This window comes from Ceratotherium simum, chromosome 12 (assembly GCF_057802395.1).
Source record: "Ceratotherium simum simum isolate JZ-2026a chromosome 12, ASM5780239v1, whole genome shotgun sequence".
In the NCBI taxonomy this organism is placed as follows: Eukaryota; Metazoa; Chordata; class Mammalia; order Perissodactyla; family Rhinocerotidae; genus Ceratotherium; species Ceratotherium simum.
The window spans coordinates 61,978,157-61,997,907 of NC_141911.1; the positions used below are offsets into that span (position 1 = coordinate 61,978,157).

General features: G+C 36.3%; 1 protein-coding gene and 1 long non-coding RNA gene across 2 annotated transcripts in view; one reads left to right on the forward strand and one right to left on the reverse strand.

The window, feature by feature from the left end:
• Positions 1-19,751, forward strand: part of LOC147915868 (uncharacterized) — a 74,434-nt gene that overhangs the window by 35,212 nt on the left and 19,471 nt on the right. The window lies entirely within an intron of this gene.
• Positions 1-19,751, reverse strand: part of LOC101392162 (N-deacetylase and N-sulfotransferase 3) — a 138,758-nt gene that overhangs the window by 26,304 nt on the left and 92,703 nt on the right. The window contains exons 8-10 of the mRNA XM_087437692.1: positions 18,482-18,536; positions 9,155-9,337; positions 6,467-6,563 (exon numbers count right to left, since the gene is read on the reverse strand). Of these exons, the coding sequence (XP_087293818.1) occupies positions 6,467-6,563; positions 9,155-9,337; positions 18,482-18,536 (335 nt within the window). The remainder of the gene's footprint in view (positions 1-6,466; positions 6,564-9,154; positions 9,338-18,481; positions 18,537-19,751) is intronic.

Here is a 19,751-nt window from a genome sequence, read left to right on the forward strand (position 1 = left end):
TGCTGCAGTGAACATAGGGGTGCATATATCTTTTTGATTTAATGTTTTCATATTCTTCAGATAAATACCTAGAAGTAGAATTGCTGGATCACATGGTAGTTCGATTTTTAATTTCTTGAGGAATCTCCATACTGTTTTCCATAGTGGATGCACCACTTTACATTCCCACCAACAATGCGAAAACCTTCCCTTTTCTCTACATTCTCTCCAACACTTGTTATATCTCATCTTTTTGGTAATAGCCATTCTAACAGGTCTGAGATGATATCTCATTGTGGTTTGGATTTGCGTTTCCTTGGTAATTAATTATGTTGAACATCTTTTCGTGTGCCTGTTGGCTGTCTGTATATCTTCTTTGGAAAAATGTCTATTCAGATCCTCTGTCCATTTTTTAATTGGGTTGTTTTCTGTTGATGAGTTATACGAGTTCTTTATATATTTTGGATATTAACTGCTTATCAGATATATGATATCTTCTCCCATTTAGTAGGTTGCCTTTTGATTTTGTTGATGGTTTCCTTTGTTGTGCAGAAGATTTTTAGTTTGATGTAGTCCCATTTGTTTATATTTGCTTTTGTTTCCCTTGCCTTTGGAGTCAGATCCAAAAAAACATCACTAAGACCCCTGTCAAGGAGCTTACAGCCTATATTTTATTCTAGAAATTTTATGGTTTCAGGTCTTAGATGTAAGTCTTTAATCCATTTTGAGTTAATTTTGTGTATGGTGTAAGATAGTAGCCTAGTTTCATTCTTTTGCATGTGGCTGTCCAGTTTTCCTAACACCATTTATTGAAGAGACTATTCTTTTCCCATTGTATATTCTTGGCTCCTTTGTCATAAATTAATTGTCCATGTATGTATGGGTTTATTTCTGGGCTCTCTATTTTGTTCTATTGATCTGCATGTCTCTTTTTATGCCAATACTGTTTTGATCACTATAGCTTTGTAGTATAGTTTGAAGTCAGGGAACATGATGCCTTCTGCTTTGTTCTTCTTTCTCAAGATTGCTTTGGCTATTTGGGGTCCTTTGTGGTTCCATACAAATTTTATAATTATTTGTTCTAGTTTTGTGAAAAATGGCATTGGAGTTTCGATATAGGGAGTGTATTGAATCTGTAGATTGCTTTGAGTACTATGGACATTTTAACAATATTAATTCTTCTAATCCATGAGCATGGAATATCTTTCCATTTATTTTTTTCTTCAGTTTCTTTTATCAATGTCTTATAGTTTTCAGTGTACAGGTCTTTACCTCCTTGGTTAAAGTTATTCCTAGGTATTTTATTCTTTTGGATGCAATTGTAAATGAGATTGTTTTCTTAATTTCTCTTTCTGATAGTTTGTTATTAATGTATAGAAATGTCACTAATTTCTGTACATTGATTTTGTATCCTGAAACTTTACCAAATTCATTTATTAGTTACAAGTTTTTTGGTGAAGTCTTTGGGATTTTCTATATATAATATCATGTCATCTGCAAATAGTGACAGTTTTATTTCTTCCTGTCCAATCTGAATGCCTTTTATTTGTTTTTCTTTCCTAATTGCTGTGGCTAGGACTTCCAATAATATGTTGAATAAAACTGGTGAGAGTGGGCACCCTTGTCTTGTTCCTGATCTTAGAGGAAAAGCTTTCAGCTTTTCACCATTGAGTATGATGTTAGCTGTGGGTTTATCATATTTGGCTTTTATTATGTTGAGATATGTTCCCTCCATACCCACTTTGTTGAGTGTTTTTTTCATAAATGGATGTTGAATTTTGTCAAATGCTTTTTCTGCTTCTACTGAGATGATCATATGATATTAGTTTTTTATTTTGTTAATGTGGTGTATCATGTTGATTGATTTTTAAGTTGAACTTTCCTTGCACCCCTGGAATAAATCCCACTTTATCATGGTGTATGATCCTTTTAATGTATTGTTGAATTTGATTTGCTAATATTTTGTTGAAGATTTTTGCATCTGTGTTCATCAGGGATATTGGTCTGTAATTTTCTTTTTTCATGGCATTCTTGCCTGGTTTTGGTATCAGGATAATGCTGGCCTCACAAAATGAGTTTGGAAGCATTCCCTCCTCTTCAAATTTTTGGAAGAGTTTGAGAAGGATTGATATTAATGATTCTTTGAATGTTTGGTAGAATTCACCAGTGAAGCCATCTGGTTCTGGAATTTTGTTTGTTGGGAGGTTTTTTATTACTGATCCAATCTACTTACTAGTAATCAGTCTATTCAGATTTTCTATTTCTTCATGATTCAGTCTTGGAAGATTTGTTTCTAGGAATTTATCCATTTCTTCTAGGTTGCTCAATTTATTGGCATATAATTGTTTATAGTAGTCTCTTATGATCTTTGGTGTTTTTGTGGTACAAGTTGTAACTTCTACTGCTTCATTTTTGATTTTATTTATTTGAGCCCTCTCTTTTATTCTTGGTGAGTCTAGCTAAAGGTTTGTCAATTTTGTTTATCTTTTCAAAGAACCAGCTCCTAGTTTCATTGATCTTTTCTATTGTTTTTTTAGTCTCTATTTCATTTATTTCCACTCTGATCTTTATCTTTTTATTTTTTGGTGAGGAAGATTGGCCTTGAGCTAACATTTGTTGCCAATCTTCCTCTTTTTGCTTGAGGAAGGTTGTCCCTGAGCTAATATCTGTGCCAACCCTTCTCTATTTTGTATGTGGGACGCTGCCACAGCATGGCTTGATGAGCGGTGTGTAGTTCTGCACCTGGGATCCAAACCTGCGAACCCTGGGCCACCAAAGCAGAGAGTGCAAACTTAACCACTACACCATCTGGCTGGCCTCTCTGATCTTTATTATTTTCTTCCTTCTACTAACTTTGGGCTTTATTTGTTGGTGTAATTGTTTTTTAAGTGAGCAATGTCATAAACTGTAACATTTGTAGTTTAGAGCCTAAGTTATGAGCTAAAGGGTATAGCTCAGTTAGACTGCTATAAGAGACAGTAAGGCAATCTGAGTTCAGCTTGCCTAAGATTTAACCAGGTGCTTGCAACTGTAACTGTGTTTATAAGATCATAATATAAAAATATTTCTGGTCTATGTATTCAGTACTGTTAAGGTAGAAACACCCTTGAGTTTCCACTTCTCTACTCTAATGTGATTTACATTAGTATACAATGTACTGCAGCTGGACCTGTTAATTGTATTCCAGGTCAATAGCTAGCAATGGTAGCCAGACATGGCCTTGTAATATTTCTCTCACTTGGAGAAATTACTGTTCTAATTTTGTTTAGTAATAATGTTACCATCTGTATCAAATTTTGAATTTTCTTATCTCTCTGATAAGCTTTATTTAGCATTGTACTCAAATCTACCATATCAATACAACAGAAAAATTGTTAAAATAACTCTGCCAACAGTAATATTGTCTAAAACAATGAAATGAAAGAGGCAGTTTTCCTAGATTATATCTGAGCCAAACAATGAACATTTTGTCTACAGTCACAGATAATTGTAGGGAATGAAACAGTAATCTACGATATACAAAGTAAAAATGTTCTTTGTAAGCTTGAATTAAAAACAGTGTTTCTCAAACTTTAGCATGCTACAGATTCACCTGGAGGGCTTGCTAAAACACAGAGAGTTAAATCCCAGAGTTTCTAATTCAGCACATTCTGAGAAATCACTGACTGGGACAAAAACTAAAACTTACTGGGAAAAAAAAGTTCCATTACTTGAAATCCGTAGTAGAGTAAAGCTTTCTAGAATGTGGTCTTTAGAGTCAGGTAAATTCTAGGATCAGGAGTTTTATTTCTGCACTTACCAGCTGTGTGAACTTGAACAAAAAATATCTAACCTGAGTCTTAGTTTTCTTTTCTGTATAGTGGGGAAGAAAGTACTTAGCTATCAGGGTTTTATGAGGGTAAAGTGAGATAACCTATGTGAAAGTACTTAAATAGTTCCATTTCTGAATGTTAGTAAGGTATTTTTTAAAATAACAAATTTATTGAGATAAAATTCGGTAATGCATTTTTTTAAAAAAAATCAAAAGAATAAAATCTTTGTGAGGATAATAAGTATGGCAATTATAACATGAAAAAAGAAAACAGATTAATTCCTTACTTAGATCAACTGAAAATATTATTTTCTCAAATTCATTTTTAAGAATTGTGAATTGTATTAAATCGTGTTGTTTCCTTTTAATAGCATGACCAGCATTAATAATACAAACAGAAAAAATAGATATGATCTAATTGTTTGCATAGTCAGTAAAAGGCATAATGTAATTTATCAGTGGTCAAAAAATTGTTAAGTTGTAGTTTCTGAATTCTGTCTTTACCTACACATATTCTTGGGTCTGAATAATCTGTCCTGTGTGTATGTGTATGTATTTGAATATGTATAGTGTGTATGTGTGTGTGTGTGTATCAACTACATAATCATAGACATACACATTCAAATAACCATCCACAAAACTTCAGTTTTTATATTTTTGTCAGTTACAACAGTAAAAATATTTGCATATCTAGATGACTATACATCTATGCAAGATTATTCAGAAAAATACTTTTGACAAAAGTAAGGTAAAAATGAAGCTATTTAATTTTTAGGAAACTGATATGTCCACTTAAAAAATCAATTTCACAAAATATCAATATACAAAACAATATGGATGAATCTCAAAAGCATTATGCTTAGTGAAAAGAACTCAAACACAAAAGATTACACACTTTATACTTCCATTTATATGGAATTCCAAAAAAAGGCAAAACTATGGTGGCAGAAAGTGGTTGCCTGTGGCTGAGGATGGGAGAGGGGGAGTTGACTGCAAAGGGACGTGGAGAAACTTTTTTAGGGAGACAGAAGTGTTCTGTATCTTGAATACTGTGGTGGCTTCACAACTGTGTACAATTTCCAAAATTCATCAAACTGTGTATTTAAAATGGGTGAATTTTATTGCATGTAAATTATACTTTAAAACTGGGAAAAAACTCAATTTCTATAAAGAGGAGATAAAAAATTCCCTTCCAAAGGTAAATGTCATATACAAATTGTAACATAAATATTTTAAACCCAATTGAGTTTGAGATGACAAGTAATTATTCTGCCATCTAAGTCTGGTATTAAAATGTCTGCATATCTCACACAACACAAGAGGAAGTGTATCCTGCAGGGCTCTCGGAAGCAAACTCGACAGGCCGAGCTTCAGAGAGAAGATGTGATCAGTAACGACAAAGCTGGGTGATGACAGTGGGAGTTCGCTGAACAGACTTCAGTTTAAATGTTTTTCTAGTTACCTCCTGACTTTAAATAGATAAGGCCCAGGGAAATGAACAAGGACAAGAGAAGTATTTGTCATATTTATTATTGTTTTCAGATTGATATTTGCAAATGGGACTAAGAGAAAATGAATAGGCTAAACTTTCTGTGTACATTACATAGAATTCTCTCCAGTTATTTCTAGAGAAATGAGGAAAGGGAATGTATTCCCCTTAGGAAGGGATATGGTTGAAATGGATGTTTTCTGTGAAGCCAAAAATCAATGGCCCCAAACAATTTATCATGCAGGATACAGCATGAATGTCTGGCATTTTAAAGCTTCATTTTAATACTGATTCTTACAAAAACAAGAAGTTTATGGAAAAAAATCACACACCAATTTAAGAAAAGATGCAGAAGATTTCTCCTGGGTGTAAGTAAATACCTTTCTTAGCACGGTTTTGTTTATGTCTAGGAATTCTGCTTTTCAAACATCGCTTAGGCTTTTAGAAAACAGACATCTCTGCAAGAAATAGTTTAGAAATAAACCACATCAGGAAGATGGCAGGAAAAAGCTATTTTTCTGGGAGGGATTTATTTATTTGTTTTTTTTGCGAGGAAGATCAGCCCTGAGCTAACATCTGATGCCAACCCTCCTCTTTTTTGCTGAGGAAGATTGGCCCTGGGCTAACATCTGTGCCCATCTTCCTCTACTTTATATGTGATGCTGCCACAGCATGGTTTGACAAGCGGTGCATCAGTGCGCGCCCGGGGTCCAAACCGGACCCCTGGCCACTGAAGCCGAGTGCGTGCACTTAACCGCTGCGCCACCGGACTGGCCCTGGGAGGGATTTATTATAAAGAGTTATAGGAATTTGTACATGTCCATCTTGACTTTTAATGAAATCCTGTCAATCACTCTCTAAACACATGATTAGTTTTGATTTTAGAAATGTTAATAATAACAACACTTTTCAATTAAGACGTTCGGGAAAAAATAACATTTGCCACCAAATTGACTGCTGGATATTCAAATTGTGTGACATCTATTTTCACCCTTTTCACTTTAAAAAGCTCTTTGACAAGCATTTAAGTATATTATCATGCTAAACAAAGATTATGTCAGAGAATAAAATGTGTTATTCATTCATCCGTATTTATAGGATCTTCAAGAACTCATTGTGACAAGAACTCATTGTCTAACCATCAGGATTTTTACTGTTTGGTTAATCACAACATAAAAAGTTCTCACCAGTTTTCTGGGGTCCTATTACCAAGAATTTTGGTAAGCGATCACAGGTTTTCTCTTTAGACCAAATGTCTCTGTGGCGTTTGTCATCACAAGGATTCTAAACGGGAGAAGAATATACAGATGTATTTTTCCGCGAGTCCATTGTGTGCTAGAGTTTTTCAACTTCTGTCCTTAAAAAGACATCCCAGGAAACAAGGCTATGTGGCTCCTTCTTTTAAATGAAAGCCCAGAAGTGGTATCATGGAAACTTTCAAATAACTCCTTGCCATTCTGAAGTTGAGTGTCTACTGAGCAGGCGGGGGAGGGGAGACATTTCCACCAAGAGTAAACAGCCTCAGAGCACTGAGGGTTTAATATTTTTTCTGTTATTGGCACTTCTATGTCTTAATTGTGTATGTGTGTGTGTGTGTGTGTGTGTGTGTGTTTTAAAATAGTGAGCTTGTTGGGCAGAGACTGCTTCCTGGAACCTAAAAGAAGATACACTCTCAGTATTTAAGTAACTGAAATATAAGGTGTCAGATTTTTACTCTAAGTAACTTTGAGCTTTCCTGCCGCGTTTCAGAGGGATATGGATCTGGTCATAATACTACTATTTAAAGAGACAACAGATTCCTGTCAGCTGCCTTCAAAGGTCGGTAAATGTATATCTAAAACTATAACTTTATAGACTATGATGCTAGAAGCACTAAATTTTAGCAAAAGGGTAAAATGAGGGTGAATTACTACCTTAGGGATCTGCTTCTGGTCTATAGTACTTAAACCAAACCCACTGTGCAAGATGTATCTAGAACATTCTTAACTTTACCTGCAAAGTGCATCTTAAGAGAAAAATTAACAATACTCTTTAATACTATTTTAGGAATAGGCAAACAGGACAATAAGCTATTTCTATTCAATTAAGAATGTAGAAATGTATAGTTAAATAAATCTCCTGGTTATTTATAATAAGCAAGAAATGTTAAGACTAAAGTGAGGGTGTTTTTGGCTGCTGTTCTGAAAAAAAAAGTGATTTCAAACCTGTCACCTGAAATAATAATGATTTCAGTTTAAAAATAAAGTGTTAAATTAGCAGGAAAATTCCAGTCTTTCCAGTGGCTAACATCTGGTGATGTTTTGTGGTGGTTAAGATAAAAATGATGTGTGTTATATGGGGCCGGCCCGGTGGCGCAAGCGGTTAAGTGCGTGCACCCCGCTGCGGCGGCCCGGGGTATCCCAGTTCGGATCCCGGGCGTGCACCGACGCACCGCTTGGCAGGCCATGCTGTGGCAGCATCCCATATAAAGTGGAGGAAGATGGGCATGGGATCCCGGGCGTGCACCGACGCACCGCTTGGCAGGCCATGCTGTGGCAGCATCCCATGTAAAGTGGAGGAAGATGGGCATGGATGTTAGCCCAGCGCCAGTCTTCCTCAGCAAAAAAAGTGGAGGATTGGCAGATGTTAGCACAGGGCTGATCTTCCTCACACACACACACAAAATGATGTGTGTTATAGTAACTGCAAAAATAATATGCAGTGATAATTCCACAACCACCAACCTTAACCTTCTAAAAAGTGTAGTTATGTCTCTTCTTGGGGTTATCTGTTTGTGCTCAGGAGGTAATTAGCTCAAGTTCAAAGCAGAATGAATGGAATATAGAGTTCTGAGCTCACTGCAACTTCAATCTGTGAAATTTTCGCAGTTCCGCTTCTGAAGATTGTCGTTATTGTACCACCAGCTCTGTCAGTAACTCTCCAGTAGCATTTAGAACAGTGAATAAGACAACAGCCTCTGGAGCCAGACGGCCTGGAACTGATTCCCACTCTGCCACACAATAGCTGTGTGACCTTGCTTAAGTGCCTCAGCCTTTCTGTGCTTCAGTTTCTTCATCTGTAAAATGCAGATAATAACTGTACCTACCACATAGGGTTGTTGTGAGGATTAAATGAGTTAACATATGCAAAGAACCCAGTTTGACACATAGTAAGTGCTATGTCATTATTTGCTAAGATTATTACTTTCCCTAGATCATGGAGTGGGCAATTTAAATTTGAAGTATGTTTCTGCAATTCTAAGACACATGAGAGCTTATGCTTTGAAATCTGGGTTATGCCTAGAACAGTTTGACTATGCCATGTTTATATGATACGTTCTCTTAAGAAGCTCAGTGATTTTGCCACTAGACACTTTCCCCATGTCCAAAGAAATTCATAATTAATACTTTTGAAAGCTGCCCGCATTCTGCAGCTGCTGGTGTACCTGTGGTTCAGAAGGCAGATGTCAGTTCTGAACTTTTCTCACCTATCCCTCTAATGTCATTTAGTCCTTAGAGATATGAGCATGTGCTCAAGGCTGAACCGCTGGCTACCTGCCTGATACATACCCTGTTTCCCATCTTCCACTATTTTAGCCTATTGCAAACTGATCCCTCGCTCCTGACTAAAATCATTACATCCACTGAACCCCTCCCTGAGCTTTCAGAATTCCATAATTTCTAATGGGCATGGAAACAGAGAATTTGGTCCACTATGAAGCAATAATATAAGACCACAATTCAGGAAGAAGTAGTTTCTCAAATCTTCTAACATTTTCAAAATGTATGATTCGTTTTTTTCCCCAGATGCCTTCACTTATCAGATTTGGATTATCTGTTAGAACTCCAAGATATGTTTGTGGGATTAAGTAATTATACCAATTGAACCAATCTTACCTGCCAGAGAGGGTCTTTTTGATCAGGAAAGAGCTCAAAATACTTGTGAGCCAGCTGCACTGGAGGCAGAGTCTGAAGTCGCAAGTTGGTCCAGCTCTGTACGAAGTTGGCCAGATTAACAAATGTGTATAATCCCAGTCGGTCATTCCCATAGTTGGACAAATGGGTCATGAAAATGCTGATCTGAAAAAGGCAAATGAACTTCAGTATAAATATAAGTTATTTTAACTCTAGGGGGCAGTGTAATCATAGCAATGCTAGTTTTTTCTTAAACCTTTGCACAGTTTCAATTCATGACATGGTTTTGAATTTTGGATATATCCCCAATACTTTCATTATATTAATGCAAACTGGAGGATGTGTTATTAGCAAGACCTTATGAGCATTTTTTCTTATGTTTTAATATATTTCATAACAAAAAAGGAGTCCATATACCCATGTTAGTGCAATTAGATTGATGGTGGATAATGTATCCTAGATGTTTATACATGATGGTTTATATATGTGAACTACTCATAATCTGAGGCAGCAGGATCTCAGGAGGTTGGGATTTTGTAATTTCAATCTACTTGGTTCAGCTTGTAATGTAGTACTTCAAGTTAAAGGGTATAAATAATCAATGAATTGTCATTATTAGCATTAACTGAATAGCCTATGATTTGTGTCTATTAGAGGCCATAATGACAAAAGGCTAGTGACTGAATTTTTACTAAAATACCTATTAACTATTTTCCATCAATAACACTCTGAAACCCTTTCTAATACTCATTGGCTCTACTATTCCCAATATCAGATACCTCCTTTAAGAAAAGTTTTCAATGCGTGGCTAGATAAAATCCACTCTTCCTATGGAAGCAGCTGCCTTAGATTAATCCATGCATTGAAAAAAAATCACAGTAAATGGGGACTTTTTCATAATAAAATAAATTTGAATTCTGTAGGTTTGATTAAATTGGTCTGGAATGTAGAATGGGCATTTTTAAAGCTACTGCTTTAAGTGAATGCAAATAATTTTCGTTGGTTAGTATTGACAAATGGAAATAATTCTGCGTGAGATTTGGGCAATGGCAAAGAAAACCATTGTGGCATTTATGCTTCTATAAAAAAGATCATAAAAATAATTCATGTGATAATAGTACTTTCCTAAAATATATAATGTGATGTGAATGAATAGTAATAATGGTTATTATAATCATCATAATAATGAACATAATAGGTTCATTCATTAACAGACTGAAAGAAATAGTCAAGAAAATTTATTGAGGTAAAGTGGCAGAGATGAGAGAAAGGTTATATTAACATTTGATATAATGAATCAGAAAACAATGTAATTACTTACAACTATGAATAAGAGGAAACAGTGATATCCGATATTCTATACAACAAATCCTGCAGGCTTTTACGTGGAAAGCTTCAACTGTGATCAAGAATATTTATTTGTGTTTCTATTCACTCTGCCTGAACATATATTAAATCTTAGAACTTTCACAAACAAAATACTTGGGTGGATTTAAATAGCTACCAGCAGACTGATGCAGTCATGGAATCAATAAGTAAGACTTTTACTATTTTGGGTATTTCTGAAAAATGAGATTTTTAAAATTTAACCTTCTGGTTATTTTTTATAGTAGCTTCAATTATGTGGCTTCTTTCCCCCTCTTTTTCTTCTCTAAAATTTGTCAAAACAGTAGGCTATTGAGAGACTTAAGAAAATCATACTTAAATTTGGAAGTTCTTTTCTAATGCCTGTTAGAGGCAGTCTTTTGTCGTTTGTTTTATATGCCACATTTTTCAATGTAGCTCAATAACAATAGCAAAATGATACTTCAAGTTGCCCTTCTATTGAAATAATAAGAAAAGTTTTAATACAATATTAAAAATATATATTAACCTAGTTAACCACTAGTTCAAATTTCTTGCTTTATTTTTATGAAAGACATATCAAAAAATCTTTGTGTCTGTATTTCACTTGAATAACATCTTCATTGGACAGAAAATGGAAAACTTAGAGATACTGTGTGACTTTGTTATACTAATACATTTGACCTCTCCTCGAATTTACTTTTCAGTCTCTGAAAACATTTTAAGCTGTGACGTTTAAAACCAAGAGCCACATTTTTACTTCTATGAGTATAGAAAGTAAAAAATGCTACTCTCTCTGGTAAAGACAGAGGCAACCCAAAGTGAGTTATGAGTCAGTTAATGACATTGCTTTTGCTGAGCTTGAACCTGACTGGCAAGAATTAAGAAAATACTTATAAGGTGTTGAACTTAATCCTGTAAAAGAAAAGCTACTTAGCCTCCAACCATGGAACCTTTTCCAGGTTTTCAATTCTATTTTTGTATATCTACTTTAACATAATGCAAAGTGCACCATAAGCAAAAACACTGTTTCAAAGTGATGGTTTTGGAATGCATGTCACATCATGACACTTTTAGACTTCGGATTCAAACCTGGGATTTGTTTTGTGCTCCCAAAGAAATACATGGCCATCAAGGGAGTATAATTGGTCAGGACATAAAACACTTCAATTTCTTTTTAAGATTTTTTTTGTGTGTGTGTGAATCACAGTATTCTCTCTACACATGGAATATTGTATATCTTTTACTGAACATGAATGTCTCCAAGTTTTCTTTATTATTTTTTAGTTAGGAAAGTATGCACAATATATAATGAGAATGTTTTGGTCAAAAAATTAGCTCGCTTTCCAGATAGTATTTCTTCTTTACTCCTGTTCTGACTTGTGACAACTATAATGTCACTTTACTTCTTGGCAGTTCCTCACCTGACAACAATTTCTGCACAGAATAGAAAGAAATTCTTCTAATCCATGAGCATGAAATATCTTTCCATTTATTTGTGTCTTCTTTAATTTCTTTCATTAATGTCTTACAGTTTTCAAAATACAGGTCTTTCACCTCCTTGGTTAAATTTATTCCTAAGTATTTTATCCTTTTGGATGCAACTGTAAATGGGATTGTTTTCTTAATTTCTCTTTCTGATAGTTCATTATTAATGTCTAGAAATGTCACAAATTTCTGTATGTTGATTTTGTATCCTGCAAATTTATTGAATTCATTTATTAGTTCCAACAGTTTTTCGATGGAGTCTTTAGGGTTTTCTATATATAATATGTCATCTGCAAATAGTGACAGTTGTACTTCTTCCTTTCCAATTTGAATGCCTTTTATTTCTTTTTCTTGCCTAATTGCTGTGGCTAGGACTGCCAATATTACGTTGAATAAAATTGGTGAGAGTGGACATCCTTGGCTTGTTCCTGATCTTAGAAGAAAAGCTCTCAGCTTTTCACCATTGAGTATGGTATTAGCTGTGGGCTTGTCATATATGGCCTTTATTATGTTGAGGTACATTCCCCCTATAGCCACTTTGGTGAGAGTTTTTATCATGAATAGATATTGAATTTTGTCAAATGCTTTTTTCTGCATCTATTGAGATGATCATATTATTTTTATCCTTCATTTTATTAATGTGGCATATCATATTGACTGATTTGTGGGTTTTGAACCATCCATGTATCTCTGGAATAAATCCCACTTGACCGTGGTGTATGATCCTTTTAATGTATTGTTGAATTCAGTTTGCTGATATTTTGTTGAGGATTTTTGCATCTATGTTCATCAGGGATATTGGCCTGTATCTTCTATTTTTTGTGGTATCCTTGTCTTGTTTTTGTATCAGCGTAATGCTGGCCTTATAAAATGAGTTTGGAAGAGTTCCCTCCTCTTCTGATTTTGGAAACGTTTGAGAAGGATTGGTATTAATGATTCTTTGAATGTTTGGTAGTCTCCACCAGTGAAGCCATCTGGTCCTGGACTTTTGTTTTGTTTGTTTGATTCAATCTCTTTCCATTTTGCATGATTCTCACTACTTGGAAAGCATTATTTGGACATTGGATTAGCTCTATTTAACTTTAAATTGATAATGAGTTACAGGTGAAAGAGAAACAAAACATGAATGAGGAGTAATAAGGGAGGTAGAAAAATGGTCTATCTTTCCTCTGACTGTGGGGGGGAAATAGTCATTTTAATAGCTCCCGATGAATTACTTGTGAGGATTCAATGAGATATACATGTGAAGAGCTCAATATAATGTCTGAGAACATGGTAATCACCCAAGAAATACAGGTTTCCTGAAAAAGATGCAGGAATAATTTCATTGGATAAAATATGATATTTAGACCTGTCATTAAATTCTTTCCCCCTAGGCTAAATTGTTATAACTATTAGGTATACTCTGAAGAAGGCATGTGAATATGCTTTGGAGCATTTTGTTTCTTCCCTCACGTGTAGAAAAGTAAGTTAGCCATTCAGAGCACACTTCATTTTTTTTTTTTTTTTAAATCAGGGTGGACTTTGAAGCTGTAGGATTTTTCTGCTGTAGATGGTCACTGCAAACTCGCAGTGCTATGTTGTATGATATTATCAATATTACATTGGATATAATAACTTACTTTATCTACTTTTAATCTCAGAGTCTAGTTCCCTCTGTCTGCTCTATATGTAAAAAGCAATGAATACAATTCACTTTACGGCATATTTCTTCATCAGGTCATCACACAAACTCCAAATATAATATTTACATTCTTAAAAATCATTGTGTCACTCATAAATTGAACACTTAGGATTCTTGGGATATCACCATGAAAGTAACCTTGCCCTTATTCCGTGTGGATGGTTTTCCCCTCACCCGGCTAAGGCTGGGGCAGGCGGCATGGCTCCCCAGCCTCTTAGGTGACGGAAAGTTTTCATGGAGTTTGAAGCTGCTAACACAGTCTTGATTTAGTAGTTTAAATCTCCTGGTCCAGGAAATAACCAAAACTCCAAACTTGTTGCAATATGAAATCTTCTCCTCTCTCCCAGCTGTGACCAGGTGCAGGAGAGAATCTGCAAAAGAGCCTGGGAAGAGAGGCTCATCATCCCTCTCCAGTGGGTGATTTTATTCCATATCTTGCTCACTGAGGTTTCTGATCCCTTAGTGTTTGGGACATGGAGATGAAGGAGGGAAAGGGATGCGGGGAATTATTACTTGACTGCTATTGTCATAAGATGGCATACGTTTAAAGCCATCTGAGATCTTTGGAGACATTTCTTCTGGGGCCCACCAATGCGATTTCCTTTATGAGGAGAGTACATCCCCTCTCCTTTGTCAGGAGCCCTTTTGAGCAGGGTGTCTTAACAGGATTCCGGGATAACGTTCCTACTAAGAAGTCCACATCAGGGCCCTGGGATTATGGTGTCTTTGACCTGACTTTGGAAAAGAGGGCACATACTTCCCAGATGTGGCCCCTTCGTCTTCTGCACAGACCACGTTAGCCAATCTTTCATGCTTACCAGTCGTGAGGCAGACCCCAGCCTAATAGGGCCCTCTTCTGCAGGGAGCACATACCCAGCTCTCTGCTGGTTCCAGTGACCCTTGCGCAGAGCTGAGATGAGCAGCAGGGCGGGCGGTCATTCACCCCTGTGCTCCCCCACGGGCAGAGAGTCGTGAGTATCACGCTCACCACATAGCATAACTCTTCCCAAAAACCTTCCTCACAGTCTCCTTAATATCCAGAAATTTGTCTGTTTCATCCTGGATGTGGGTGAGACACTTGAAATTTTTGCATAGTGGTCCCACTCACAGCTCGCTTTGGTGCCTAATATCTTTCATATTTTTATGCTATTACAACTGTTTTACGCTAAAAATTGCTTTCATTAGTTTTACCACCTTGTCAAATGGGAGGAAAAAGATGTCACTTTCATTTCTAAGGCTTAAATTCTTTGAGTACTGTTTTTCTACCTGGCTTGCGCCTTAGTTATCATTTAAGAATCTCAAGGGAAAGCTCAATTGCAGAATAATTTGGCAAAGGGCCCTGAACATTCTGAATTTGGGATCTGATAGGCTTTAAAGGAAAGCTGGAAGGATAAATCAATTGCTCTCAATTAGGGACAGGTTTCAAAGGTACTGTGATGAGGTCAATGTAATTTAAAGCAATTTAGCTTGGGGCAGTTTGTCTTTTTTATAACGATTTATGTCTCTCACTTAATTTTTCTGCTATACATTCAGAACTGCAAGTTCAGCCCTTTTATTACAAGCTAATGATTGATGATCAATTAGCATTTCTGTTAGGTGCCAGAAAAAGTAATTCTATTGGTTTAAGGCATTGCCACTACGTTAGCTGCTGAACAACTGTTTATATGCCACAGGAATGTCCCCAACTCTCAGGCCACCAATTTTTGATTAATTTTGCATTGTGTACTTGGGCGTGCTGTTCTGACATTGTCTCTACATCGCTCTGAAAGACCCTACTGCAGTTAGAGACCCGACAACAGCTGTTCCTGCTCTATCAGACTCACAGAGTGACAGGATAATGAATACAGCTACAGCTGAGGATAGATTTAAAAAAGATTAGTTAAGAGAAATTCTTATTTAAGCAGCAATGAAGCACAAAGGTTATATTCAATTTTGCCATGAAAATGTATTTTTTCTAGCAGAAACATTTTGCTTCTTGGTTTTAAAGCTCTGCCTCCAGAGCATAATAAAGATATGGAGAGGAAATGAAATGAAACCTTCCTAAATGTGTTTAATTTAACCAAAAAAAACTGACATAATTTAGAAAAATCCTTCAAGTAAATGGACCCACACGAGAATCTGATTTTGGCTCATATATGAATGAATTAAATTTACGTAATCACAAGATCAGCTTCCTCATCAGGAGGTTTCAATTAACCGTATTTGCTCATAAAACTGAATTCACCCTGGTGGCAGGGGGAAGAATCAACATACTAAACAAATATTTTTATTTTGTGAATTAGAAACAAGCTAGGTTGTTTTTTTTGCTGAGGAATATTTGCCCTGAGCTAACATCTGTGCCAATCTTCTTCTATTTTGTATGTGGGTCACCACCACAGCATGGCTGTTGAGTGGTGTAGGTTCCTGCCTGGGATCCGAACCCATGAACCCAAGCCACCGAAGCAGAGCACGCCGAACTTAACCACTACACCACAGGGCCGGCTTCCTACAAAAAAGCTGGGGTTTTAAAAGCTAGTGACTAATTGTTGTCACACTTCTAAATATTGAAAAACATTTTAAATTTTCATTTTATTTATTTAAAGACAGCCCCTCTAATAAACTGATTTGTAAAATCTTGAAAGATTTTGGGAGTATCAGTTTTGTACATAAATTTGTGTAGAGCTCTCTTTATGTAGAAAGGAAAAAATCGAAGGACAAGAAAGAATAATCCTAAAGAAGAAACATGCGCTAGATATTAACAAAGTCCCTCGGGGATCTGTACCTTCAATGAGAGGAAAAATACCAGGGCTTGACTGGGCCTACACAAGCTCCATTTTACTGTTTTGATGGATAAATGACATTTTAAGATATAAAGTCTGGGACAAGACAACATAAGTGAAGTACTTCTTTCAGGGCTTTGAAGGGACAAGGAGAAGACCGACCCAGGTAGGAGAGTCAGCCAAGGTTCTGTAGAAAACTTGATTAAAGGTAAGATGCCTAGAAGGGCAATTCTGCAGTGGTGGGGAAAGACCACAAATATAAAAGATTCCAAATATTTATGAGTCAGCACAGCTAGAGGCCACCTACTGCCAAAGCTGCTGGCAGCTGGCGGGGCTATTTCAGCTGGAGTGAGAACAATACCACGACAGAGGTTTCTAACTCTACGGATAGAAAGTGATAAGGTCACAGAATATAGTAACTAAACCGGATATCTATTTTAAAAAAAATTTGTAGTAGGAGCCCCACATTTGGTCTATAATTTGTTACTTTTGCTTTAAGCTATAAGTCCTTTAAAATAATTTATAGATAAACCAATCTATAAGTAATACTGTCATATAATGAGGAGTTACACTTTCTAAAAGTGAATTATCCTAGGAACTAGGAAAACCAGCTGTTAAAAAGAACTAGCGTTTATAAATGTCTCCTTTCTAAAACTGTCAGCCCTTTCATACAGTAGCAACCACCCAGAACTGCACGTAACGGGTACAAGGAGACTTAACCAGGTTATGAAATCTGAAGCATAGACTCAGTCTTCTACTAAAGGCCAACATTTCCCTAGTGACTTAACGGAAAATTCTAAAAATATTTGCTTGGATATTATTATTATTATCATTATTATTATTATAATCAGGCAAGCCTCAGACATTAGAATTTTGAAAGAACTGCAAGAGTTTTTATAAATGCTTTCATTAAACACCAAAGTCCAGGGAATAGTGCCTGCTGAGTAAGAACATTCACCTTATTAGGGAGGGTAGATGGTAACTGGGCAGGGGGAGGAGGGCAGGAGTCTCCTGTCCCTTCCAGCTCTGAGGCAATTTTCTATACTTTTTTAAATATCTCTTCAATTTGAAGTTTTACATAGAACTCTTGACTGTGACACTCACTATGTTACTTTGGGTGAGTCAATAAACCTCCAGCCGTTTAGGTGCCTCACCTGATAATTATATTCCCCAAAGGCTCAGGCTGCAACACATCGTTTAAATTCTTTTCCTGCTTAAAGTGCACAAAGCTACGGTCCTGTGCTTCATGCCATGTTATAACATGGTGCAGTACTAGGCTTTCCACAAATTTCAGAAGTCTATCTTCTTCCTTTACAAAAGTTTGTCCCTCAATACCAACTTCTGATAAGTTCTCTCTCTAACCGTATAGCTACCACTTTGACTTTAGGTCTCACTGCTTTTAAAACTTATTTTGGATAGGTAATATTGCATCATATAAAATTTGAAAAGTGCAAAAAGGTATAGAGTAAAAAATTTTCTCACTCCTGTCTTTCAGCCCTGCAGTTCTTTTACCCCTTCAATGTCAAAGACAATCAGAAAATAGGAGAGTACGCAATAAATGGCCTAATGCCTTGTATAGTCAATAATTAAAGCTAATATTTAGCGATGAAAGAAATCAGCATTAGCTGTCTCCATTAGAAAAAGACTTGTGGAAGAAAAATGACTTGAGCTGGTTCATGAAGGAAGGTTAATGAAAAGATGTGATGAAATTCTACAGGAAAAAAAGTACATCACGTAAGAAGCGACCGATACCACTTGTGTGTGTGTGTTCTTCCAGAAGTATTCTACGTATTCAAAAGCAAGTATGTATACGTATTCCTCCTCTTCTTTATTTTTAAAACACAAATGGAGGCAAACTATACCCAGAACTTTATGATTTGATTTTTTTAACTTAAATTTTGGAAATTGTTCAATATGAGTACATCTTCAACTCCTCATTGTATAGATGTACTATAATTTTATCAGATGGAGGGACTATAATTTATCCAACGAGTTTTTGTGACTTTATGCCATTTTGAATAACCTTGTGTATGCATCAGTGCACTTATTTGCAAGTATATCTGAGGATAAATTCTTGAGGGTGGAATTGCTGAGGAAAATATGTGCATTTGTAATATTGATAGATATTGCCAAGTTATCTTTCATAGAGATTGTACCAATTTACCCTCCTACTAGAATGTATAAGAGTTAGGCCTTGTTACTTTTTGCCTGAACCACTCTAATAACTTCCTAAATGAGCTCCTCACTTTTGTTTCTCCCGACTCTATTATATCCCAAATGCTAACACCAGAGAAATCCTCCTAAAGCCAACTCCTTTAAAAAATATCAATAACTCCTCATTTTCCACTAAATTAAACTCCTTAACCTCACACTCAGAATCCTTGACAAAACAGGCCCATATTTCTTCTTTTTTTTTTTTTAATTTTATTTATTTATTTTTCCCGCCAAAGCCCCAGTAGATAGTTGTATGTCATAGCTGCACATCCTTCTAGTTGCTGTATGTGGGATGCGGCCTCAGCATGGCGGGAGAAGCGGTGTGTCGGTGCACGCCTGGGATCCAAACCCGGGCCGCCAGCAGCGGAGCGCGCGCACTTAACTGCTAAGCCACGGGGCCGGCCCCCTGTATTTCTTCTTGATTTTATCTTCTACACACACACTCTCTAAGGAGTAAACTGAACTGCTTCTCATTCCTCACATGCTCGTGCTTTAGGCCTGATATCTGTTTCCTCTGAACAGAATGCTGCTCTACCTATGTGTCTTTCAGGCCAAATTCTATCTACTTTTCCAGGACCATCTCAAACATTACCTTCTTAAAGGTCAAAATAGATCAGCCCTTAGACTTATGTTCTGTAGTACACTCAGACTAAACAAATACTTCTATTATAAACATTGACTTTTGGCTTAGATGTAATTCAAACTTTTTTGGTTATGTAGTTGCCTAGTTCACAGATGACAGGAAGGAAGAGGTCAGACACAGGATGGGTGCAAGGTTTCTTGTAAAGGGAGGTGACAAGGAACACATATATACTGAATGCCCAATATGTGGCAGGTACGATATATTTGTAATGTCATCACTCTTAAGAAGAATCCTTATGGAGGCGGATATTATGATCCCCATTTTACAGTCAGACAAGCCATATAGCTAGTAACCAGCTGAGTTAGGATCTAAAACCAGGTCTCGCTGTATGCAAAGTCTGGACTCTCTCACATTGCACTACCCTGACCTACCTGGCAGAAAACAGCAGCAGGAAATGGCTAATATATTGAACTGTACCTCCAAAGATGGAGAAAGAAAAACCTACAA